The sequence below is a fragment of the Macrotis lagotis genome, chromosome 3 (assembly GCF_037893015.1).
Source record: "Macrotis lagotis isolate mMagLag1 chromosome 3, bilby.v1.9.chrom.fasta, whole genome shotgun sequence".
Taxonomy (NCBI): domain Eukaryota; kingdom Metazoa; phylum Chordata; class Mammalia; order Peramelemorphia; family Peramelidae; genus Macrotis; species Macrotis lagotis.
The window spans coordinates 42,769,326-42,797,034 of NC_133660.1; the positions used below are offsets into that span (position 1 = coordinate 42,769,326).

Consider the following 27,709-nt stretch of genomic DNA (forward strand, 5'->3'; position numbering starts at 1 on the left):
GGTAAGAAGTGGCTCATTGAAAACAAATGTAAACTGAAGAGGCAGAGCTGACAACAGTAAGAGTTGTTAAAAGCATTGTCACAATTCCAAAACACAGGCCGATATGCAGGTATGGACAGGTCACATGGTCATCTTTCTGGTCAAGCCAACACACATGGAAGAGCACTACTACATTTAGATAGAAAATATGCCTTGATATTCACTGAACCAAGGTACCCACCTTGAGTGAACCAAAAGAACATTGTCAGATAGGCTTAGGTAAGACTTTTATTTATGAAATACTTTGCACACATGGCTTGGCTTCAGTCAGTGACAGAAATAAACTCAAGCAAGAGATTTAAGCAAAGACGATGGGTATCTATATCTCCCTTAAAAAGACATATAGATATATAGATATGGCTTCTTTGAGCAGTGCCACCAATTTGGAGACTGACCAAGGGAAGCATTCATATTCCTTGACGTTTCCATCAGCAACACAAAGGAGTGGTGAAAACAGGATGCTTCATATCGTCTTCCCATCTTGCGCACGTGCAGTGTGCCCACCCAACGGGAAGTGTTCGCCTGCACCCCCCCACCATGTGATGGTTGTTGAACTTATTTTTAGTGTCATTTGATAAGCTTCTCTGCTCACAGAGAGACATCCCACTGACCCAGCCACTGGTCATTGTCTATACCAGTTCACATCAAAGCAGGCGCGCTTTGTCAGGTTTCCACTCGAATATCCATTTTGCATCTGAAGTACAGTATCAAAAGTGACTGGATCATTTGAGTCTTTTTCTTCAGCTGCTCCCTTCTTCCTCCCCCACAGTGCTTCTGCTCACACTAACATAATTTGGCATCGTCAACGTGACATGACGATGGTTTTTCTAAAAAAATTATAATACATACATTGTCAATGAATTGTGATAGCTAATGCTCTTGAAAATTTTGTTTATAAGTTGAGGAGAAGAGGTTTTTTTTGCCTGCTGAATCAGAACCAATGTAGAGTGCTCCTCAAAATCCAAGTAATGTGCATGTAGCAATAGGTCATTCAATGTCAAAAGGCATAAAAAAGATGAGCAAAATCTTCACAGGCTGCTGCTTGCTGTTGCCTTTAATTATATTAATTAAACTTTGAAATTCTCATGCAAAGAGAATTGCTGGCTTGTGACGCTGAAGAGCCCTTGGAGATTTGAAGGGGGGACCCTGAGATACCAGCTTTAAGGCAACCCCTTTTAAATTGGAAGGCAAAAACCAACCCTAATATAAAAACCAAGAACAGTAAGATCTGTTATAGAAGGCAATGTTGGAAGATTTACTAAAATCTAAAAACAGAGAAAGGGGAAAAAATCTCCGGGCCACAGTGTCAAGGACTTGAAGTACCAGTCTTTCAAAAGCTGCTCAGTATCTTTGGTTATGGGGCTGTCTTCCTGGAGGATAACGCTCTATTAATTTTCTTCTTGTCCCGGGTGCATAATGAAAGAAAGGTGTCTTCGAAAACTAAAGGGCAAAGTCTTGCTTGCTCCCAATACCTTAAGGCATCCTCTGTCTACATTTTGTCATGCATGTGCACTTCTCAGTGTTAAAATGACAAGATTTTCCAGTCAGAAACTTCCCGTAAGGCACACTGTGATAGGGGACTCACAAGGATTTTCTGATATGACATCGCTATAAGGCAATGAATGAACTTTTCAATTTGCTTAGCCCGGTGGAATTCTTCCATACCTTCTGCCTATGGATAACAATCTCTCTGTATTAATTACAAAGTGCCATATTACCACCAATACTTCTCTATTAATGATACACTATGGCAAGTTCTTTTTTGGTCTTGATTTAGATAGTATCTACATGGTTTAGTTTCCTTGTGATTGTTTCTCTCATTAAACACATAAAAACTGGATTTCCTGTCAAAATGTTGCATGCAAATTAATGTTCTCCATTTCTACTACCATGCATCATGGATTTCCACTGCCATGTTGTAATGGACTCCCACCAAGACAGTAGAACAAGTGACTGAAACAACTTGGTGCAAACAAGGCTAGATTGTGACATCTGAAAAGATGAGAAATCACAAAGGAACAATGGAGGCTGAGAGGCATTAAGCTGCTTTTCCAAATAATGAAAAAAATGCTTCATTGTCTTCATTTTTTTTGGAAACTGGTAAAGAGACAGTGCTCCATCTTCGTACCTTCTGTTTTTCCTGTCTTCTATTTTACTGAGATGGCACACGGGAAAAGTTTATGCATCGGCCCTAAAGAAGAAAAAAGTAGGTTTTATTGCTTTGTACCATAGGAAAGATACACTTATACACCCCCCCCCCACACACACTCACACACACTCACACTCACACACTCTTCCAGCATGTATTTTCCCAAGAATTTTAAATATTAAGAAGGCTCTCTATAATAATTTTTATTTTCCATGTATCAAAATATGGAAAATTATATGATTCTTTCCCCAAAACAGTTTATCTAAGTTAGCTTCATTACTTAAATTAAGCAAAAATTGCCAAAAAAATAAACTTGTTGCTCTAGTGTCTGAGGAAAAAAGCATTATGTGCTTGCTTCGGCGTACACATATTAAAATTCGAACAATACAAAGAAGCATGGCCCTGTGCAAGTATAACACACAAATTCGTGAAGTGAAAAAAAAAAAGGCAATATGATCCCCGTGATAATATTTTCCAAAGCTATATTTAATAACTAACTGAAGTAAAAATATTTTTCATTTTTCATATAATGTGTTGCTTGTAAACAGGTAAAGCAATACAAACAAAACAATTTAAATCTCTCTTAATGGGTACATTTAAATGAGATAGGAAGAGAAAAGGTGAACATTCCAATATTGATGGATTTTCTTCTATAATAGTACACCATACCACAGTGAAAAAGGTACTTTTCATATAGTTTCACTTTTTCAATAAAAATCTTTGTCCCAGTGTTTCTGAATAGTAACAGTTTTATCTCTTTTTGTTTCTTCCAGTTGTCATACTGAATGATACAGGTGACATCCAAGACATTTAACCAAGCTACAGGCCAATAATGCCTAAGGTGAAGAAGGCTCTGATTTATTGAAAAGACCATCTTAAGCTACTGAAACTTATTTTTACTATTTATTTTAGGTGAATTCTTTCAATTCCACAATTTTCTTCTTTGTAAAATGAGGGGATAGGATATCTTTATGAGACTTCCTTCTCAGCTTCCCAAATCAATAATCCTCCCCCAAATTGATGCTACCTAAATTAACTACATATATAAATATATAATACCCCACATAAATCACAAGGACATCCAAATCAGAGCATCCTCTTTGATCTGTCATTTATATGAATGAAAATGTTAAATGAATCACATGAAGAATGAAAACATCTTCATGAGTGATACAAGCCTGTTTACTTTAAATGTTACATTTGACTGCCAGAATCATTAAAGGAGTTTTATGAACTTCATAACCCGAAGAGGATTTCCTACTAATGATAAAATTTGACAAACATCCCTGCTTCCCAATGGGATGGGGATAGAAAATGGACATGAAATGTCACTCATTCTGAGAACTCCTGTATGAAGGAGCTCCCTCTACCAACTCAGATAACTACTTTGTCTTGAACTTTTACAAAACCACTGTGTCAGAGGTGGGATCTGAACCCAGGTCTGCTTGACCCTGTGGTCAACTGTATCCACTATGCCATGTTGCCTCTATTCATAGATAATATTTTGCTAACTCCATCAAATCTTAGTACACAACAAAGTCTCCTCATTACTATTAGTAATGAAAAAAAGACAGATATAACCACCTACCCTAGGGAAAAAAGTGAATGTGCATATAGACCCTTCACTTTCTCTGAACTTTCTAGAACAGGGAAGGAAGAAAAGTAATTTTATGTGGTACCTATTATTTTGTGCTAGGTATTATTTTTTTTTAAAAACAAATATCTCATTTATTCTTACCACAACCGTGTGAGGTAGGTACTATTATGTTCCTTATTTTACAGTTGAAGAACCTGAGGCAGGAGGATATTAAGTGACTTTCCCAGAGTCACACTAGTAAGTGTCTGAGTTTGGATTTGAACTTGGTTCATTCTAAATCCAAGTCCAGAAATCTAGTCACTGTTGCCACAGCTGCCTCCAATAGAGAGCTCATAGTGATTGCACTGAGCCCAAGGGAATGCACAGCCTAGTAACTTAGGGACATAGTTCCAAATTGCTTTCCAGAATGGCTGGACCAAATCGCTTATTTTCCCACAGCCTCTCCAACATTTGTCATTTTCCCCTTCTGTCAACATTGCCAGTCAATGGGTGTGAGGCAGAATGTCAGAGAGTTTCTTTAAATTTGATTTTTCTAATTAATAATGATTCAATTTTTTTAAAAATATGACTACAGATTTCTTTTGCATTTCTAGAATACTGTAGACCCACAAGCAGCTTGTGGGTATCCGAAGAGAACCATCTTAAAATGTAATTGGAAAATGTTTAATTAATTATAAATGTTAAACAAAATCAGCAAAAAAACTAATAAATTATTTTAGATGTTTAAAATTAATTAAAAATATAATAGAACATAATGTTAATTTATTGTTTTCTAATATGTATAACCCAGGGATTCTTTTCTATTTGAAGTTGACACCACAACTCTCATGTGTATTTATGAAAAGTTAAGATAGAACCTTAAAAAAAATAAAAACACTTTAATGTGAGTTATGTGGTTTCTGTTCTATCTGTGATGCTGATAAATACTGGAAACCAGAGAAAGTAAAATTATTCTACATGAATTTTATTGCTTAAATAATAATCCCCATATTTAGGGAAGTATTTGATATTTTCATCTTTAACTCTAAAAAATGTATCCAGTTTTAGTTTTTTATTTCTAAAGTAAGCCAAAAAGGAACTTTTTTATGTCAACTAAAAAAAAAAGCTAACATTTCTTAGGAGAGAAAAATAATAAAGTTCCTCCTCCATCACATCAAAACTTAGAAAGCACAGTTTTAAAGTATTTAACATTTTGGGGATTTTTCTGGTTTGTTTATTTATAGGAAATTTTATAAAAAAGTTTTTTAAAATCCACAACTTTTATTAACTATTGAGTATATCATTAAAATTTATTGTAAGATGCTTAATTTCATACTAAAATTATTTTATAAAGCTTTATTTTTCAGGTTCATTTCCTTCTGTAGATTTAAGATAATATAAATCAGTTGTTTCCCCCAGAAGCAATCTGGGAAATTATACTTTAATGTATTCTGATGGAAATTGGAAGGCTGGGAAGGGGAAATTGTAATTTTTTGACAATGTTAACTTTTATGAAGGAAAATATAACCAAAGACATGTAGTCTGTACCTTCATTACATATAATGAATACTAGAATTGAGAATTAACGAAGTTAATCTGACAACAGGCAATTTCATTATTTAAGATCAGAAAAACAACTTGGAATCTGAATTACCCAGAGTAAGTAACCATTTAATTTCTAATTTTCTTTCTCTTTCAATGTTGTCTATTCAAACATGTGTCATTGAAAAACGTACTAGAAGGCAAAGTGGTTTAAAAAATTATATTGTCTAGATGATAACTCATAGTCATAGACAGAAAACCTTTTGAGTGAAATCTCAAAATTTTAAGACAGTGAACTGAAATTGAATGGAAAGACAAGGGACTTAATTTAATTTGAAAAACTGTTCAGGTGCCCAACTTTTTAATATCAGTATTCTTCTGGTAATAGCATATGATTCTAAGTCATTGAACACCACAGTCTCAGAAGAATCAAAATGGAATATTACCCAAAGGATACTAGAAAGGTACATGAAAATTTTAATGAGGATATGGCATAATATGGACAATGAGTTACAAGCAAAATAGTGTTAATACGTATACATATATGTATATCTACATACATATACATGTGTATACATACATATGTCATCAGGGATGTAAACATTTAGAAAAACTGAAAATGTAGTTAAGAATATAAAAGATGGAAAACTCAAGCGATATAAGAACATCCACAAAAATTAAATAAAAAACAAACAAAAAAATATAAGACATGGGAGTCCAGTGCATGGAGCAGATCCCGGTGAGATGATTCATAGAAAAATCTGAAAAATAATTGTGTTGGGCAAAAAAGGAGGCAGAATTTTCTATCCATGGTTGGAAAGAATACTCACAACAATTAAAGCAGCAGATCTATTAAAGTATCTAAGCATCCCAAGACACAAAACTACATCACACAAGCACACTGAATGAAGACCTAATGACTTGGATTCTAGAAGCCTTATAAACAGTTCCCATTCAACCTAGAATGATTCTAAATAAAAATCCCTTATAGTCTGTAAAGTGTCCACTTATAAAGGTACAAAATAAGACTTGATAAAAGGAACTGTGCCCTAAATTTTTTATATTACAAATAAAAATAATAAGATTTCTAGCATCTTAAATCATTTCAACAAAATATAAAAAGGGGAATATTATATGACATACAGTTAAAATATATGAAATGCTATGTGACTAGTATGATAACTTTTCATTTAGATCCTCATCCCAATATACCAATACCTGAGAAGAATATTAATTGTTAACTCATTAGTATTAGGAAGAATATTAATCATAAAAACCAGCCAGAGAAGCAATGTATAGTAGTTGACTTAAAAACTAGGAAGAGTTGGTCCAAGTCCCATCCTCTGACAAATACTGACTTGGTAACCCTATGCAAGTAAATTAACTTCTTAGGGATGTAGCAAATGCTAAGCCTCTAGACTAAGTTGTAGAAAAATTACTGATGTGAAAAGATATATGGAGTTTCTTTAAATCATGATGATTCCTTACAGCAAAAATGTCACAGATTCAAATCTTATTCATGAAACAAAAAATAAACAAAATTGATGAGAAAATATCATCTGGTATTTGTTACTGTTATTTTTCAGTCATGTCCAATTTTCCATGTTTCCATGGACCACACTGTTCTTGGGATTTTCTTGGTTAAGAGACTGAAGTGCCTGGCTATTTCCTTTTTTCAGGGAATTAAGGCAAAAAGAGATTAAGACCTTGACCAAGATCATACAGCAGCCTCTGAGACAAGATTTGAACTCAGGTCTTCTTGACTCCAAGTCTAATGTGCTATTCACTGACCCACCAGTCTCTTCCTTCTTGTCTTTATCTTTGATTTATTTTTTTCTTTAATTCCGTTATAAAAGGATTCCCTAATGAAGAATCTAAGAACATCAATACATTATTCTTCTGCTGCCAGTTAGATTGTTTTATCTAAAACTCAGAATTTAATCACACAACCAAGCATTCTACATTCATATGTATCATGCTCTATGATTCAATGATTCATCAAAAGTTTCACAAAATAAACACATAATCTATACAGAACTGAACTAAATCTGTGGTTTAGGACTACATTAACTAGAAAATGAGGTGTGAATACATTTCCTGATTTTTCTTTGGAAAATTAGCACTTCATAAATAAAATGAATTCAAATGTGGTATCAATTTTCATGAAAATTCTAAATCATGTGAGAAAATTTTTCAAATATTTAAAGCAAAAGATCTAACTAAAGAGAAACATAAAAAGATATTTTAAAATAAAGTAGGGGTAGTTTTTTGTATTACAGTAATACTTAATTTAAAACACTTCACTAATGTAGAACTTTCTTACTAAGAAAACTTTTAGTATTTGAGATTACTTGGAACATATTGCCAATTTACTATATCAAACTGTAGAAGCAGCTAATGCACTGTCTTAATAATTTGTTGTTTTGATGATTGTTACTTAGAATCTAAGATATGAGGAGAGATCATTTGGAGCTGGAAATGTAAAAAATGTTAATTGCTTTGTGAAAGACCATATGTAAGGAAGAATGACTATTTAAGAATTTGTAGATCAATTCATCATATTTAATGGTGCTGATAGTTTATAATCTTAGGATTTTTTTTTTTCAGATCCCCAGGGCCGGTCAGGGAACTTATACTCTGGAGTTCTGCAGGCTCCAACCCCATAACAAAAAAGAGAATCTACCTATATTTGGAATTAGGATTTCACTTAAATTGAAATTTGTTATATTTAACATAATTTAATGAGGTTTTACTGTTTAAATGTTAGAAATTACTACAACACTTTAAAATATCTTTCAACCATGTGGAAACAAATTCTGCAGTTGAGTAGGTATTCTCAGAAATTACCATAGCCAAAAGAAATTTGGTGCCCAATCCCCTACTGATAAATCTCTGAACATTTAGGCAGATTGTCAACAGATGCTGAATTTATCACTAGGTCTGTGCTCTTAACTTTTCCAGTTTAGAATTATTACCCTGGATCAATTTATCTTATTTTCTTTTTGTGCCCCACCCCAAAATAACTACAGGTAAGAAGAAAATGGTAAATATAAGTATTAAATACCTACTATATGTAAGAATCTTGCTAAGTTCTTTTTTTAAATTTAATATTTATTTATTCTCATTTTATATAAATAATGTTTTTTATACATTAATAAAATATTCTTGTTTAAGAGTAAACAAAATACCTCCCCCCCCCCCAAAATATAGACTCACTTGAAAGAGGGGAAGAGAAAAAAAATTAAAATTAAAAAAATAATAGTAATAATTGTAGGTATGGCCAGGTAGCACAGTAGATGGAGCACCAGCCCTGGAGCCAGGAGCACCTGAGCCCATATCTGACCCCATACACCCAACAATCACCCAGCTGTGTGACATGCAAGCTACCCCAACCCCACCGCCCTGCAAAAACCAAAAAAAAGACATAAAATAAAATAAGAGTGATAATAGTAGGGGCTGTGGGTGGTGGACAGAGCACTGGCCCTTGAGCCAGGAGCACCTGGGTCCAAATTCAGCCTCAGATACACAATGATCACCCTGCTTTGTGGCCCCAGGCAGGCCACCCAGCCCCATTTGCCCTGCACCCCACCCAAAAAATAATAATAATTAAAAATGTGCTTCAGTCTGTGTTCCAACACCACCAACTCTGTCGCGGGTGGATCACATTCTTTATGATAAGTCCATCACAAAAGTTACTTCCATATTTTTCAACCATTGCCATTGCTGATTGCAACTCCCTCCTTTCATATTTCACCAGTACCATGTACTATATTTTATCTCTCCTTTCACTCTGATTCTGCTGTAGGGTTTCTGAGTGGTGTAGCAGACAGATCCCTGGCCCTGGGGCCAAGAGGCCCTGAGCCCCCATACCACTCCTTAGGCCCAGCATCCACCTGGCCCTATGGTCCTGGACAGGCCATCCAATTCCAGCCCCTTGCAAGAAGTACAAAAGAAAATGTGTTATATCTGACCACTCTCCCCCCGTTTTCCATCCTCTCCTCCATCACTCACATTCCCCCCTTCCCCCTGTCCCCCCTCTCCTTCTTACTCCAGATGTCTATACCCCATTGAGTATATATGCTGTTTCCTCTCCTAGCCACCTCTGATGAGAGTGAAGATTCCCGCATTCCCCCTTGCCTTCCCCCCTTCCATATCATTGCAATAGCTCATTGTAATAAAGAAAAATCTTATTATATGAAATATCTTGGCCTATTCCCCCCCCCTTTTTCTTTCTCCCATTACATTTCCCTTTTTTCTATCGACTCCATTTTTACACCATATTTTATCTTCAAATTCAGCTTTCTCCTGTGCTTCATCTATAAAAGCTCCTTCTACCTGCTCTGTTAATTGAGGAAGTTCATATGAGTATTATCAGTGTCATTTTTCTATGCAGGAATACATGCAGTTCATCATCATTAAGTCCCTCATATTTTCTCCCTCTCCTCCAATCTCTATGCTTCACCTGAGTCCTGTATTTGAAGATCAAACCTTCTGTTCAGCTCTGGCCATTCCAACAGGAACATTTGAAACTCCTCTGGTTCATTGAAAGTCCATCTTTTTTCCCTGGAAGAAGACATTCAGTTTTGCTGGGTAGATTCTCGGTTGCATCTAAGCTCTTTTGCCTTCCATTATATTATATTCCAAGCCCTATGAGCTTTTAATGTAGTTGCTGCTAAGTCCTGTGAGATCATGATTGCAGCTCCATGGTATTTGAATTGTGTCCTTTTGGCTGCTCATAATATTTTTTCGTTGACTTGGGAGTTCTAGAACTTGGCTATAATATTCCTGGGGGTTGGTTTTTTTGGGATCTCTTTCTTGGGGGGCATCGGTGGATTCTCTCCATTTCTATTTTGCCCTCTGCTTCTAGGATATCAGGGCAATTTTCTTGTAGTAATTCTTTGAAAATGATGTCAAGGTTCTTTTCCTGATCACGACTTTCAGGTATTCCAATAATTTTAAAATTATTTTTCCTAAATCTGTTTTCTATATCAGTTGTTTTTTCAATGAGATGTTTCACATTTGCTTCTAATTTTTCATTCTTTTGGTTTTGAAGTATTGAGTCCTGATTTTTCATAAAGTCAGCAATCTCCCTGAATTCTATTCTTTGTCTGAAGGATTTGTTTTCCTCAGAGAGCTTTCTTATCTCTTTTTCCATTTGGCCCATTCTTCTTTTTAAAGCATTCTTCTCCTCAATAACTTTTTGAACTGTTTTATCCATTTGACCTAAGCTAGTTTTTCGCATGTTATTTTCTTCAGCATTTTTTTGGATTTCCTTGACTAAGCTGCTAACTTCATTTTCATGTTTTTCCTGCATCTCTCTCATTTCTTTTCCCAGTTTTTCTTTTAACTCCCTCATTTGATTTTTCAGTCTTTTTTGAGCTCTGTCATGAGCTCTGCCTGAGCCCAATTTCTGTTTTTCTTGGAGTCTTTAGATGCAGGAGCTTGTGCTTTCTCATCTTCAGACTGAGTATTTTGATCCTTCTTGGGCTCACAGACAAAATATTTCTCAATGGTATTCCTCTTCTTTCTCTGCTTGCTCATTTTCCCAGCCTAAGCCTGTTTTGGGGGTGTTTCCTGAGCTTTTGGGACACTCCCACAAGGATCTCAGTGTGTGATGCTCTGTCCTCCCTCCTGGTCTGTGAATGACCATAAGCACCCCCACTCTGCCATGGAGCTGAGGTGGGGGGATGGCCCTGCTGTTCTATGAGGGGAGCTAGACTGAGGTTAGGATCTGAATGTGCTCAGAGCCCCAGAGTCTTGTTCCATGCAGGGCTCAGCAGTCCCTCTTCACTCCCCTCCCTAGGTTCAATGGGCTCATGTCCTGGGGGCTCCAGGTTACCGGCTCTGCCTGCTTCTGTTTCCTGGATCTGGACTGCCTTGGCCATGCTGTTCACTGTGTGCCCTGAGGGCTGGGTTTCATGTGCTCACTCTGGCAGAGGTCCCCTGCTGTTCCTCCAAGTTGTTCCCAGTGCTCCCCAGGGCATAGGTCAGGAAACTCTTCCACTGCTGTGAGCCGTGGCTCCCAGCACCCTGGGGCTGCCTCCTGGAGGCTGAAGTTCTTTTGCTCTGGCAGGCCACCCCTCCAGCGGGCTGCCCCTCCAACCCTGGGGAGCAGAGCCTTTCTGCTCTTTTCCAGGTTACCTTGAGTAGGAGAACTGCTTCACTGGGTCCCTCTGTGGGTTCTGTCTCTTGAAAATTTAGTTAGAGGCCTTAGTTTATAAGTTTTATGAGAGATTGCCTAAGAGAGGTACCGATCTTGTCCCCATCTTGGCTCCACCCCCAAGTTCTTTAAAAAAATATTATCTTGATTCCTTCATTGGGAGGTAGAGAGTTGAGGAAATTGAGGCAAACAGTGGTTAAGTCAAGCTAGTAAATGACTGAACCTGTATTTGAACTTTTCTTCTTTCCCTAGAACTCTATTCATGGTGTATACCTAACTGGCTTTAACATGATATAATAGTAGAAAAAGTATCAGATTTGTATTTAGAGAAACTGAGTTCAAATCCCTTCCTGTGACTTTCAATTTTTTACCTAGTTTACTCATCTAAAAATTATGGAGTTGGACTAGAATTCATCAATCCAGTGAAAATCTGAATTCAGATGTACCCTGCTCTGTAATTTAATGAGTCATAAAGCTTAGCAATATAAGCCAAATCATAGAATTTCAACTGTTTACCTTGCCCAGGTTTTTGTCCTTAAGTAGGCATTTATTATCCACATTTTACAGATGAGGCAGCTAAAGGATTGGAAGTGATTGATCTAAAAGCCTCTGAGTGCAGAGTTCCTTCCATTTTGAATCACATTGGTTATGATTCAGAAGTCTTCTATTTTATTTGCATAATTTTGGACATTGGTTGGTTGGTTGGTTGATTGCTTGTTGACCTTCATGCCCAAAGAGACCCCAAATGACATCACTATGTTGGGATCAAGATAAATGCCCAGAAAGCTCCAACAAAGGCTGGATTCAAATTGTTCAGGTAAACATTTAGAGAGGTGATGTTTCTAAATTTGCACATCTTGTGTTTCGTTTTAGCTATCACATTTCTGGTTTGCTCAGAAAACACAGCACCTCCTTTGATGTGGGCATGTCATGTTGGGGGGAGGGTCACACATTAAAAGGAAAAGTCTTCATGAGTACAGATAAAATAACAGTAATGTGTCAAAATTATCTTGGAAAAAAGAGAGAGTACTCTGTAATATCAAAGAAAATGAGTAACCAGTAGAACTAGCACAAGTTGAAACTCAATTGTCATTTTTGCTAATGCTTACTCAATGAATGATTCTGTTAATAATTTTCAATTTTCAGAGGGTCATAGAACAATAAAACAATCTTTCAGAATAAGAAATATAGTTAGCCTACTAAACTTTATTCTTTATAAACAAATAGTCCCTATCTTTTAGATTCAGTTCCTTGTGTTCTGGGCTATTTTTAGTGTAATTGCCTGAGAATGAAAAGTAGTGATAAGCATCTCTATCCTTAAACACTCTTTTTCTTCTATATACAATTTGGGTTAATGAACTTACTATCATTGTATTTTCTCTCTAATCATGAAGCTAATAAGGAGACATCCCCCTTTATCTTTCTACCTATTTACATAAATCTTCTGGGTTCCTTACTAAACAGAAAACAAGTATATAAAATCTTTCTTTTCACTAGCTCCAACCTTTTCATTTTCAAGTACTGCTCTCATCTTTGTTGGACTTCTCCCTCTAGTTTTTTTATCTATCTCTTATACACTTCAAGGAATATTTGTGTATACAGACTACATCGTTAACTTCACTTTCTAATGATTATCTTTAAATCTCTATTACTTGTACTTTAACCACCATCTCTATATTTTTTTTTTTACTTCAAGTCACCTGTGATTAATATTTGGACAAAACTAAGTTAATTTTCAATTCTTTCTCTGTCTTTCTTTTCAAATGAATTGAATTGGATCAATTGATAGCTTTAACCACTGTTTCTGTACATTTCTTTCCTTCTTTGTTTTTGATGTATTGGTATCTTCTTGATTTTCTTTCTCCCCTTATCCCCCCACCCCACCCCCGCCACCAAGGTTGCTCATAAAACAGTATTCCCAAGTCTCAAATCCAAATCCTTTTTTATTTTTTGTTACCCAGATCATCATGGTATCAACTACTCTGTACACCTAGATGACCAGTGTACCTTCATTTTCCCACTAGTTCTGAATCGATATATACTTACATTAAATGAAAAATCTTGCCAACAGCTACATTCAAAATTTTGCACACAAAATGTATATAACTCATTGCTACCAAATTTCTCATCATTCCTTTCCATGTCCATATAGATTATTCCAACCTAAATTATCATTACCTTTTGCTTACATCATGGTTAGTCACCTATGGTGACTTTTGTCAATGGACACATCACCCTTCATGTAATTAATTGAATAATCTTTCTTAAATAACCTTTTATTTTTTAAATCAAATCATTTTCCTGTTTAGGATGACTATCATATCAAATACAAACTCCTGAAGATTTGGAGTCAAAAATACATGAGTTCGAATTCTAGATTCTAGCCATATAATCTTTATTTCCTCAACTGCTAACATGGGCTTGTGAATAGAACATTCAACTTGGAGCTAAGAAAATTTCTTTTTCAATCCTGATAAGACACTTATGAGGTCTTATTCCTGACAAGACACTTTATCTCTCTTATCTATTTCCTGTGCATTTAGCTCACAGGGTTCTTATGAGGGTGAAATGAGACAATAACAGCTGGTATTTATAGAAAGCATGAAGGTTTAAAGAGTTTTATAAATTTTCTATCATTTTATCCTCACAATAACTTTGGGAAGATAAAGTACCCTAATCATTACCATTTTATGAGTAAACTGAGGCAGATAAAGTCTAAGTGACTTGCTCAGAGTCACAAACCTAGTATGTGTATTAGGCAGGATTTGAACTCTGATCTTCCTGCCTCTAGGCTCAGCACTTTATTCACTCGGAAGGAGACACACACACACATACACACACACACACACACACATACACACATAAATCATAGAAATGTTAGTTACAGAACAATAAACACTATTATTACCTTTTTGAAAAATCCAAATGACCTCTAATGTCCTTTGTAGATGTAAATTTATGATCATCTAGGCCTTCATAATTTTTTTACTAATAGTGCATTTCTCTGACTGAAGACCTTACTCCTCTCCTGTATAAAAGAAATAGACAATAGCATCCATTTCTTTTGTATCCCTTTATTTCTTCTCTCTTTGCCATTTCTGTAAATACTAACATTTTAATCTATATGGCCCAGATGTTTATTAAAAGTTAACTTGATGAAAAACCATAAATAAAACAATGAAGAGAAAGCCTTCATTCCTGCAAGCCTGAATGACACAACTCTTCAATTAAATCTAATTATTATTTATAAAATATAATAATAGTTGATTATTATATTATTAATTAAATCTAAGTTCTTTCCTGAATACCAACTCAGTGGATTTAATGGTAAACAAAATATCCTGGCCAAAACTGCCAGTTTTCTTTTTATTTATTTATTGGTTTATTTGTTGAATCATTCATTTGTTTGTTTTGCAGTGTATGCTTCTGTTAGGTAAGGAAAATGTGATTCTCTGAACAATGACAACCTGTTGCCATTTATCTGGCCTTAAATTCTCCAATGAGATGGTCCATATAACAACTTTTCAAAAAAAAAGCCTTACTATGGCAACATATTTCTGTTTGGATAAAACAGAAGAGATTTGAGAAAGGTAGTGTCACAATCACAATCTTGATCATAATTATCACAGGACTGGTTCAGCTCCAGAATCTACCACATATAAAGTAATCAAAAGATTTTCAAATTAATGAAAGAGATCAAAATGAATCCTTTTAAAAGGAATGAGATGAGATACCTTGTGGCCTCATAAATGGAAACAGAAGTAGATATTTAGTTAAAGAATTAAAAAGATACAGCTCCCCCTGAGTAGTTTTTCAGTTACAGTAGTTTAGTAGTTTGTGTAAACAAGGAGGTGACAATGGAACAAGATTAGGGTTTGGATTTGGATTTGGAAAGATCTGAGTTTAAATCTAACTTCAGATACTTCTAGCTGTGTGATCCTGGGCAAGTCACAACTTCTGTCTGCTTCAGTTTTCTCAATAGTAAGATAGAATAATACCAATAGGAATTAAGTCCATGTTGTTGGGAAAATCAAATGGGATAAGTTTTGTAAAATGTTTAGCCCAGTGTCTGGTATGTAGTAGATGCTACATAAATGATATTTAATATTATTACTATTTGCTGTTGTTGTTGCCATTATATGTTGGTGATATAGAAGCTGGGGTCCAACCCTGCTACTACATTTGGAAACAGACGCCATTACTTCATTTTCACCATTGATAGTAAAGGCAGCATTAACCCCAGCAAGTATAAGATTTCCTGGCTTTCTGGGAGCATTAACATTCTGCTGGCATTAACATTCTCATGCTCCTTTACTAGCTTTCTGTACAGGGTATATTTCACTGCTATAACAGTTATAATATTATGCTCACCTCATAAATATCCTTTGACAAGTTGAGGCATACAACTGCATTTTAGTTTAGCGTTTTTAAAATACAGATAGCTGATTTATTTATAACCTTACTTCTTAAAGAGGTTACTAAACCTCTGCAAGAGTAAACAGTATTCAAAGTTTAAAGTTCGATACACCCATACGTCTCAACATGCACATGTTCATGAAAATGAATGAAAAGTTGCAGGAACTTAAAATGAACTTGAAGAGGAGGGCACCTAGATTAACATACTGCTCTGCACTGGCCAGGAAGCCAAAAGCATTTTTATTTCTAAAGATTTTCCATAAACAACAAGAAGAGCACAGCTTATAAAAGGATGGAGATTTTATAGTCATGTATGTATAGATGCTGAGATTGAAGCTGTTTTTCGCAATCAAGAAATAAAACAAAATTAAGAAAAATGAAGATTTTTTTTGTTGAAATTGTCACTCAAGGACATACATTACTTTATTATTCTCTTCCATGAGAATCTGAGTGATTTAGTGTAGATTATGTTATATAATTTCTAATCTAGAAATATCATTACATATATATCTATATTCAACACCATAAATGACAATCACAGTCTCTAATTATAAGGGTGATTTCATAAGCCAGTCATAGTACCTGTAGTCATGTAGTGACTATGCATATACTATTTAAGTGTGGAAAAGTTGAGAGACTTGAAAAGATTGACATTTATGTATTGTCCAAGTATCATATAGTACTCAATCAAAGACAAAATATTGACTCAACAGTTTTTCCATGGGGATTTCAAGTACAGGAAGAAGATAGAAGAAAGAGAATCCTTGGTTCAATCAAATATGTTGATTAAAGAGCTAGAAGAAAGATAAAATAAAGAAACAAAAGAAGTATCAAAACTCTGATGTGAAATTATTTGCTGCAAAGTGGAAAGTATAAATGAAAAGGTTAAAATTTCTAATACTTTCTTTTGGATGCAAACTCATAGAAATCCTTCCCTTTATCAGATAAGTACCTGAAGAAAGTTATAGTGTATTTCTCATCATGATCTTGCCATAAAAATCTAGGGCCCACTGGCCAGAAAACCAAAAGAATTTTTTATTTGTAAAGGAATAGTCAATTAGGAAACACAGGGACATATTTATAGAGAGACAGTTTTCCTCACCTCTCCAAATAAAATCTACTCACTATGACTGGGAACAGGTAAAGTTGATAACCATAGAAATCCAGATGGGGGATGAGAATGCCTGTAACACTTTTCACAGTGGATGATCCCTTTCCTCTCTCCCCTACTTAATTTGTTTCAGTTTCCCCCAAATGGGCATTTTTAGCAATAATCATAACAGCTAGGATTTACATAGTCCTTACTATGTGTCAGACCCTTCTGGATCACTGTCTTGTTGAGGTGGAGGGGCTTGTGTAGCTCACTGAAACTATCAGCTATACCATGCAGAGATGGACAGATCATAGTAGAGCACTCTGACAAAAAAGGTGATCCACTGAAGAAGGAATTGACAAACAACTCCAGCATCTTTGCCCCCAAAAACCCATGGACAATATTAAAATGCTGAAAGATATGACACCATAAGAAGAGTCCCTCATGTTAGAAGATGAAGAAGAGCAGAAGAAAGCTACAAGGAGCTCCAATATTAATGCAGTGTGTGGCTCTATCAAAGCTGAATCAAACTCAGCTGTGGATGTGTTTGGTGATGAAAAGAAAGTTTGATTCTTTATAGGTCAGTATTGTATAAGAATCTGGAATGCAAGATCTCTGAATCAAGGTAAGCTGGATGTGGTCAAACATGAGACAAAAACTATTAAATAACAACATTTTGGATGTTAGTGAATGGATGTAATGCATAGGAATGAGCTAATTTAATTCAGGTGAGCATTATACTACTGTGGGTTAGAATCCTTTAGAAGAAATGGAATGGCTCTCATAGTCAATAGAAAAGCCATACTGAAGTATAATCTCAAAAATAACAGAATTATATCTATTCAACTTCTAGTAATACAGTTGTATGTTCCTACCAGAGGCCAAAGAAGGCAAAGTTGATCAGTTCAATTAAGACCTAAAATGTCTTCTGGAAGTAACATCAACAAATTAAAAAGATGCCACATTAATAATAGGGGTTTGGAATGATAAAATAGAAAATCAAAAGATAATTGAAATAATGGGTAAGTTTGGCCTGGTATTACCAAATAAAGAAGAGCAGAGATTAATAGAACTCTGTCAAAATCTGACTGGGGTGGCTAGGTGGTGCAGTGGATAGAGCACCGGCCCTGGAGTCAGGAGTACCTGGGCTATGTGGCCTTGGGCAAGCCACTTAACCCCATTTGCCTTGCAAAAACCTAAAAAAAAATAACTCACTGATTATAGCAAATATCCTTTTTTTAAAGGGTTTTTTCTTCTTATAAAATTTGGTCTTAAATTGAAGCAAGTAGAGAAAACCACCAGAAAAGTAGAAGTGATTAGATCTGGTAGATTAGACCTTGGAAGAGCTATGGAAAGAGATTCACAATATTGTATAGCAGGTAGCAAAAACAACAACAATAATCCAACATTCCAAAAAGAAGAGCAAGAAAGCAAAATGACTGTCTGATGAGGCTTTACAAATAACTAAGGAAAGAAGCAGAGTGAAAGGTAAAAGAGAAAGGCAAAGATCCTGAATGCAGAATTCCAGAGAATAACAAGGATAAAGATTTCATTAAGAAATGTAAAGAAATAGAAAAAAAAAGTTAGATGGTTTACCGGGGTATGGACACTGAAAATGCAATGCAAATGCAGCCATAGGTGAGAGATGGGTGAAGATGGACATCAAAGGTAGATGAGCACATCTAAAAAAACATAGTGAACCCTCAGCCATGCTGTTTGAGAAAATGAGAGATAACAAGGGAAAGTTTCATGCAGAAATGATTATTATAAAAAACCAAAATATTATTGATTTAACTGAAACAGCAGAGATTAAAAAGAGGTAGAAAGAATATGCACAAGATCTATACAAAAAAGAGTTTAATTTAACCAATAACTACAATGGTTTGGCTGATCTTGTGTTAGTCAATTTGGAGAAAAAAGTCAAACAAGACTTAGGAGCATTGTTGGAAAAAATGTCCAATGGAAGTGACAAAATTTCAGCTGAGATATTTAATACCCTAAAAGATGATGTCTTATATATAATCAATATGACAGCAAATTTGGAAAACTCCAAAGTGGCCACTGGATTGGAAAAGATCATTCTATGAACAATCTTAAAGAAAAACAATGTCATGGAAAGTTCAGATTATCAAACAATTGCATGCATTTCACATGCATTCAAGTAAATACATTTAAGATTCTGGTCTTCAGAGATATATATGACCCCGAAATTACCAAGAACAGAATGATTTTTGAAGAGGCAGAGAAACTAGAGAACAAGTTGTCAACATTTCCTGGATTATGCAGAAATCAAGGAATATCCAGGAAAAAACCCCATCTATTTCTGTTTCATTGATTACACTAAAAGCTTTGATTATGGGAATCACAACAAAATGTAGCAAGTCCTTAAAGAGATGTGAGAAACTTGTATGTGGGTCAAGGAGCAACAGTTAGGACCAAATATGGGACACTTGATAGCTTTAAAACTGAGAAAGGAGTATGAAAGGCTGTATATTAACACCTTATTTGATGTATTTACAGAGTGAGTCTATCATGCAAAATGCCAAACTGGACAAATCACAAGTCAGAATTAAGGTTGCTGGGAGAAATAGCAACAATTTCAGATATGTAGAAGATACCACTCTAATAGAAGAAACTGAAGAATTAAGAAGTCTCTTAATGAGGATGAAATAGGAAAGTGTAAAAGCTGCCTTGAAACAACATTAAAAAACTCTAAGATCTTGGCAACATATCCCATCACTTCCTTGCAAATAGAGGAGAAGAAATGGAAGCAGTTTTGGATTTTTTTTTTAATTCTTGGGCTCAGAGATCACTGCAGATGGCAACTGCATCCATGAAATTAAAAGACGCTTGCTTCTTGGAAGGAAAAGTTGTGGAGAATCTGCACAGCATACTAAAAAGCAGAGATAATGCTTTACTGACAAAGGTCCATATAATCAAAGTTATGGTCTTTCTAGTAGCAATGTACTGGCTATGAGAGTTGGACTATAAGGAAACCTGGGAGCTTCACAAGTGATACTTTAAGATTATGATACTAGAATAAACTTTTGTGAATCCTTTGGACAAGGAGATCAAATCAGTCAATACTTAGAGAAATTAATTCAGACTTTTCACTATTAGTTCAAATGCTGAAGTTTTAAAAACTATGGCCACATAATAAGATGATAGAACTTACTCAGAAAAGACCCTGATATTGGGAAATATTCAACATAAAAGGAAATGAAAATGGCAGAGGATCATTGTAATGGAAGCAATGGACATGAGCTTAGACAGATGTCAGGAGATAGCAGAGGATAGAAGGGTCTGGCATGTTATATGGTCTATGGAATCATGAAAAATTGGACGTGACTGAATGACTGAACAACAGTAAAAATATGTCAGTTATTGCTAAATACATTATATTTATTTTTTATTTGATTTTTCACAAAAACCCTCTGGGGTAGGTACTATTATTATTCTCATTTTATAGTTGAAGAAGTCCAGGCTGAAGGTACATGACTTGACCAAGGCCACCCAGCTTGTGTCTGAGATCAGTTTGAACTCAGGTTTTCCTGACTTCAGATCCAGAACTCCATTCCAAAACCTTAAGATGGTCTGAGCAGTGAATATTTGGGAACAAAGCTTTCTTTGTCAGAATCCTGGACCATTTTGTTCAGTTTTGTTACCCAAGGCGAGACCCCTACACCTTGTACACTAGTTTTCTCGAGGACAATGCATTCACTTCTTTCACAGAACTGAGAGAAGAAGCAGGTTTGTAAACATTAGGCATCAGAGGTATGAAAGTTATCATCCTAACACTCTTTTAGGGTCAACACTCATATTTTACCTTAATATTTCATATTTCACCTTATCCATTTATAAAAATATAAAATAGGTTCCCTTGTCCTTCAACATTTTTTGCTTCTTTTATCATAAACTGAAAGGATTCAGGAAACTGATCCAATTGATTATCTGCCTAGAGAAATGAAAAAATGTAGGAATTAGCTTTCTATAATGAAGGAAATATTTATTATAATTTTCTCTTTCATTAAACTGCATGCCACTTAAGAGGAGACATTGTAGTTCTTCAGTCTTTATATTCAAAAAGCCCTAACAATGTCATGTTTAAAACAATTTCTTTTGTTAAATTGAATTGAATTTCTTCTAAATTCATTAAAGATAAACAGAATTACGAGACATGTGTAACATATTCTATATCAATATGAGATTACAAAGTCACAGATAATATTTGTGCCAGGTTTTCCATGAAGATCAAATGAGGTAATATTTATAAAGCATTTGGCACTACACAATGGTGGGTACTACACAAAAGTGAGCTATTCTCCTTCACAGGGAGGGATTCTTTATAGTTAATGATGAATTCAGTGTAAATGACAAAGACTAGAGGCACCTGGGCACAGAGTCAGGAAAACTCATCTTCCTGAGTTCAAATCCTGCCTCAATCATTTATTAGCTATGTGATCCTGGGCAAGTCACTTAATTCTGTTTGCCTTTGTTTCCTCATCTGTAAAAACAAGCTGGATAAGGACATGACAAACCACTCTAGCATCTCTAAGAAAACCCCAAATTGGATCACAAAGAGTCAGAAGCAATTGAAATGACTGAACATGAACACATAAAGAATATGAATGTACATTATTTTCTCCTGAAACAAAGGTAGCTTTGCTGCTCCAGTGAACCTGTCATATATCACTTTCCTCTCCTAGAATAACTGGAGGAAAATTAAAAAATTCCTAGACATGCAATTAATCCCACCACATTAATTAAAAGGGTTTGAAGGCAAATATATGGACTTATATACTAGCATCCATTTCAGCCATCCTCAACATTCTACAAGGATCCAGATACAGCCTGCACCAAAAGCCTGTTTTAGCTTGCCTGGGTTTTCCTTTAGTAGTATGATAGCTATTTCATTTTCTCTTCCTGAGTCCTACATAAATGTAGATGGATATTGTGATAATTTAATTTTCATTAATAAAATTTCACTATCTTTCTAATCAATTTCACTTCTTTGCTACTTGAAACTTTATGGGACTTGAAAAAAATAATATAAATCATACCTCTAGTTAAGCAATCTGATAGAGGAGCTCAAATTACTCAGGAATACTCCAGCAAAGTTTAAAAATTTTGATACAAGGATTAAAAAAACAAAATAGAAATTGTTCTAAGCTTTTTCATCTAGTCTAAGATTAACTAAAAAGACTTACAGAAATTTGTAGGTGTTATGAAGAAAGATAAAAGAAACAAAAGTCATAGTATTCAGGGAGCACACATTGGAGAAAAAATCAAAATAAAGTCCCACTTAGTGGCCAGGTGGTTCAGAGTTAACACAGAAATGAGAGTCTTACAGAAGGGCAGTCAATAGTTCAAGTGAAAATATTAGTTTGGGAATAACTCATAAGAAGAAGATAAAGGAACAACTAAATCTAAGACTAAAATCTGAGCCTGCAGATGCTGGAGCCAGGACTCAAGAGTTCCACAGAAAGGTGTGACCTAGTCTTAGTTATCACATGCAGAAGAATAAAGTTATGATATATAAAGAATATGGAGGAGAGAGGATCAACCATATACTAGCTTGGAAGGAACAGTGTAATCTAAACTTGAACTCCCACAGGACCTGACTTAGAGACATGAATAAACAGGAGTAAATATCCAATGAAACAGAGAAACTACTACTACTACTACTACTACTACTACTACTACTACTACTACTACTACTACTACTACTACTAGTAGTAGCAGTTGTTGTTGTTAGTGTTGGAAAGGACCATGGCGATTAGGTAAACAGGGGCATGATTTAAACATTATGATTATTATAGTGAATTGTGCAGAGACATCCTTCTAACTTGCCTTTTCCAACACATTTCACCCCATGGACTGATTTGATTGGAAACCTGTCTGGTGATGGACTGGATGCTGTGGGAGTCTTTGACCTTTGAAGATGGTTTCCCCTCCCACATCAACGAGGCACCTTGGCACTCCAGCAATGCCAGGTAAAGCACCAGTATGTGAAATTTGATGACAAAATAGTGACATGTGGTATATCTAAACCTGTCTGTCATTACGCTAATTGTGAGTTAGGTTTTTCTTCCATATCGATGAAGCAAAACAGTCATCAAAGCCCAGTTGTGACAACATGTTACACCCAAATCTGTCTCTCAATCGAGTAATCATCAGTACATCCTTTCCCTTCAGACCTTCAATCACACTTCCTTTGGAACCCAAAGACTTTGATTTCTTAGAAGCTATCTGGCAAGTCATGGAAATAACGCCATTGGATCGTTTATGGTTGGAACTACAACAGTACCTGATTGTCTCCAAATCTCCAATTTTTGTTCTTGATTAATGAAAACATTCTTGGCAAGTGCTTTTGCTCTGGTTCATGTTGTACTATGTTAAGAATTTTATCTTTGCATGATATAGTTGTCCTTCATTCTTAAAGAAGACCACAGCATCAGGGAGATGATGCCATGAAAAGCACATGAATTAGATTTGAGTGAGGGTGTACTGTGCTAAGTTCCCAGCCTCACTTTCTCCTCCAGAGCTATCTGGGTCCAGTGGCCAGATGTGAATCAGGATGACTGGAGATGGCCCTGGATGTGAAACAATTAGGGTTAAGTAACTTCCGAAAGCCAAAAAGAAAAAATAGAGATATGCTCTTCTATGGATTGAATGAAGTGGTAAACCCCAAAAGAGTTATTCCACAAATAGAGCCTTAGACAAAGAGAAGAATTTGGCCATAAGAAATTCAACTATACCTGGAAGAAATTAAAGGAGAGAAATAAAAGTGAGGTAATATCTCTAAAGGGAAAAAAATGGCAAGAGAATTAGTTTGATACAGAAGGTACTATGACTTATTCAGGTAGAATACTGCCTAAAAATAGAATCAGAAATCAATAACTTCATGAAGTAATAATTATGATAAAGAAAAAATATTTAGTGAATAATAGGAAATATGATAATGGTAGAAAATATAGGCAGTTAGGTGGCACGGTGGATAGTGTTGAACATGGAGTCAGCAAGACCAGAGATCAAATTTGGCCCCAGAGACCTACTAGTTGTTTGACAATAGGCAAATCATTTAGTCCTATCTGCTTCTGTTTCCTCATCTGTAAAATGAGCTTGAGATAGAAATGGCAAACCATTCTTTGCCAATATTTGCCAAGAAACCAACTCTTTGCCATGAAAACTCCAAATGAAATCACAAAGAATTGAACATAACTGAAATGACTGAACAGCAAGAAAAAAATATGAAAAATCTATAATAAAAAATTGACTTAGGAAAGAGGTCAAGAAGAGGTCATATAAGATTTATCAGACCACTTGAAAACTATGCTCAAACAAAAAATCTAGATACCACATTTCAAGAAGTCATGAATACCTGCTCATATCTAATAGAATCAGAAAGCAAGCAAGAAATAAATGAAATTGGCTGGTTGAATTCTGAAAGAAACTATAGAAGCAAAATTCTTACTAATGTCATAACCAAAAATCCAGAGGTTCCAGGACAAAGAAAAAGCACCAAAATGAGTCAGAACGGATAGGACAGCATATCACTTAGTAGCTATTATTGAGGAGTGAAATCTTGAAATCCAATTTTCTAAAAAGCAAGCTGTTTACAATTAATCAGTCAATGGGCATTTATTAAGTGCTCAGTGCTAGGGACACAAAGAAAAGAACAAAAACAAAAACAAATCAAAAGCTGAGTATAACCCTATGGGTGCACACTGGACCTTTAGTAGATTTGAGAACTTTCAAGTATTCCTGATGAAAAGACTAGTTAGAATCTTTGAAATGTAAACACAAGAGCTAAGGGAAATCTAGAAAGGCATAAATATATTTTAGTAACTGTAGGACTAAAAGATAATGAAGTGCTTACATTATAATGCTCAGAGGTGGGAGAATAGACAAGTATTTCTTTAGAATGCCATTGGCTTCTAGAATCAAAGAAATAGTTTTTTTTTAAAGAAAAGACAAACACAAGACATAGGGGTTGTTCAGTCTGATAATGTCAGTTGTAAAAGAAAAAAAAGAAAGGACCAAACCATGGATAAAGTAAGAAAGATAAAGGAGAAAATATCCATTTTTCATAGTTGGAGTACCCAAAAAGAAAAGTATACAAAGCATCAAAGAGAGAATCAAGGTAGAGGACATCTCAGGAAACTCACTCATCTGAAATGGATTGAACACACAAAAATAGTTTGATATAGAATTAGGTCAAAAATCCATGGCGGGGGGGGGGTAGGAAAGAATCTAAGAGGATATGATAGAAGGAATAAAAACACAATTATCAATCATAACTGTGAATATGATGACCTTATTATGAGAAAGAGGACAGCAGAATTATTAAGAAATGGAATCTAACAATATATTACAGAAACATATTGAAACAGATTTTGGCAAATTAAAATGAAAATTAGAGCACACATCTTTACATATATATGCTCACTGAATAGCATAGAATCAAAATAGAAATCACTAATAGAATAACAAAGAGAAATAGTAAAAATAATAGTTGAGGATCTAAAAGTGTTCCTAAAGGGCCTAGATTAATATAATTAAAACAAAGAACAAAACAAAACAAAACATTCATTTTGATGGTGTTTACTAAATGGGATTGGAAAAGGAATTGACATGTTTGGAAGAAATTTGATATTGATATCCAAACAAAGGAGGGATAAAGCTAAGAAAGAAAACTGAACACCAATATATCTAATGAATATTAGTGCATAAATATTGAATACAATATTAGCAAAGAGGTATTATGATATTAGTATATAGTATATAGTATTATAATTTAAATATAATATTTTATGCTTATGTTGGAGTTATTAGCATTAGAAATGTTATGGAGCTGACCATGTTACACTGCATTCTGGCATCTTGGCAACACAGGAAGAAAAATTATAGGAGATAACTATAGAATATATGCATTCCTTTTGTCTTAATATATCTCTGAGGAAAAAACAATTTAAAAAGAATGGAGATTGTAAATGTATAACATTGTAATTGTTTAGCAAATCCAAGACTAATCTTCAGATGTAAGACCAGATTGAAGGCACGATATAATTTTATACTGGCAAATCTCAACTAACCTCAAGTTTTGACTGAGTCTTTTCTAATATCAGGGTACCTTGCAAATGGAAAACCAGTTGCTCATTTATATACTATTAAAAATCACTTTCATAAAAAAAAGTATTTTCAGAGTTAATTTCTACTCTAAATCATGATAGCAGAGAAGCTTTTGATAACTGAGAAAACATATTTTTGTTAGTTTTTCCTGGTATTTCTGGGTTTAAATATATGACTCAACATATGTTTAACACATAGCATATGGAAATAGGAAAAAGCAAACTCTGAATTTCATGCACAAATATTGGTTCAAAAGCTAACATTGTGTATATATGTAGTGATAGAAGGCAATCTCAATTCATGTGGGTTATTGGTTTGAAAACTAATACAGGAATCTTTTCTTTGCTGAAATCAGAGTCCTTCAAAACTTAAATTTTTCTTGTTGCTATCATATTATGCAGAATTTTTAGAGTTTGCTTAACTTGATGCAGAACTATTTCAGGAAATTTTTATATTCATATGATTGAAATCATCTTACAGTACCTTACAAAGAATAGCATCTTTATAATATAAAACCATTTTTAAAAAATCACATGTAAGGAGTGACAATTAAAGCAAATGTATCATGATGTCTAAGGTCAAAGTCTTGGATGTGTAGTATGTGACATTGGGCAAGTGGTTTCACTTTTTGGCTTTTAGATTACTCTTTTGTAAGTTGAAAATGTTAGACAAAATGATCTCAAAGGTTCCTTAAAACTCTAATATTGCATACCTATATAACTTACATTTATAGATAATCCAAAAGCAGCACAGACAGTAATGAAGAAGTAGGCATAATAAGCCTAATGAAGAATGGGAAAAATCATATTCATCAAGAAATCCAGGTAACTAGAGAATTCAATTTTTATGCAAAAGGGACAAATTTGACATAAATAGTCTTACAAGAAATTATCTTAACCTTACAACAAAATTATCTTAATTTTTCAAAGTAAATTACTCCAGGATATATCACAGAATATAAATAAAATCAGTTTAAACATCTTATAAATCCCAAAGCAAAATCAAAAATTGAATATGGTTCACTAAGGCAAGAAATATTTATTGGATTTCTGGTCTTTATAAAATCATTATAGTACAAACCCCTGAAACATGAAAGATATTGCATACATAGAAATTTCATTACCATGAACGTTTAGCTAATGTCATTGCTAAACAATATGCCAAAATGGTTTATTATGTTATATTCTATCAAATATAAACATATATATGTATATATAATTGTCTTATATTTTATAGAACACTGCTCAAGTCTTTCTAATAGGTGAAAAGAATCATGTTAAACATTGTTGGCTGTATCTGCCTAATCATCATTTTGAGGAAATATATCAAATAATTCTACTAATATTTATGTGGTACTTTAAAAAAGTGGTTGAACATACATTTTTCCATTTGATTATCAAAACTATAGACCTTAATTATATAATCTATATCCAATATTTCTTAGATAGTAAAAGAAATTTAGTTCTTACAGCATGAATGTTTAGGGCAAATTTCCTAAGAGTTGATAGTAACAGCTTCCATAGAATGAAAGTAGATTTTATAGGGATGCTTATAAATAATTTGATTTTATGCAAATGAATGAAAATAGGTACCTAAAATCAT

At 34.6% G+C, this 27,709-nt stretch overlaps 1 protein-coding gene and 1 pseudogene across 1 annotated transcript in view; one reads left to right on the forward strand and one right to left on the reverse strand.

Moving 5' to 3' along the window:
- Window positions 1-249: 249 nt before the first annotated feature.
- ANTXR2 (ANTXR cell adhesion molecule 2) overlaps window positions 250-27,709 on the reverse strand; it is a 209,561-nt gene continuing 182,101 nt past the window's right edge. Inside the window, exon 17 of the mRNA XM_074228566.1 lies at window positions 250-2,230. Coding sequence (XP_074084667.1) covers window positions 2,192-2,230 — 39 coding nt within the window. The 3' untranslated portion in view covers window positions 250-2,191. The remainder of the gene's footprint in view (window positions 2,231-27,709) is intronic.
- On the forward strand, window positions 2,538-2,635 carry LOC141519749 (U6 spliceosomal RNA; annotated as a pseudogene).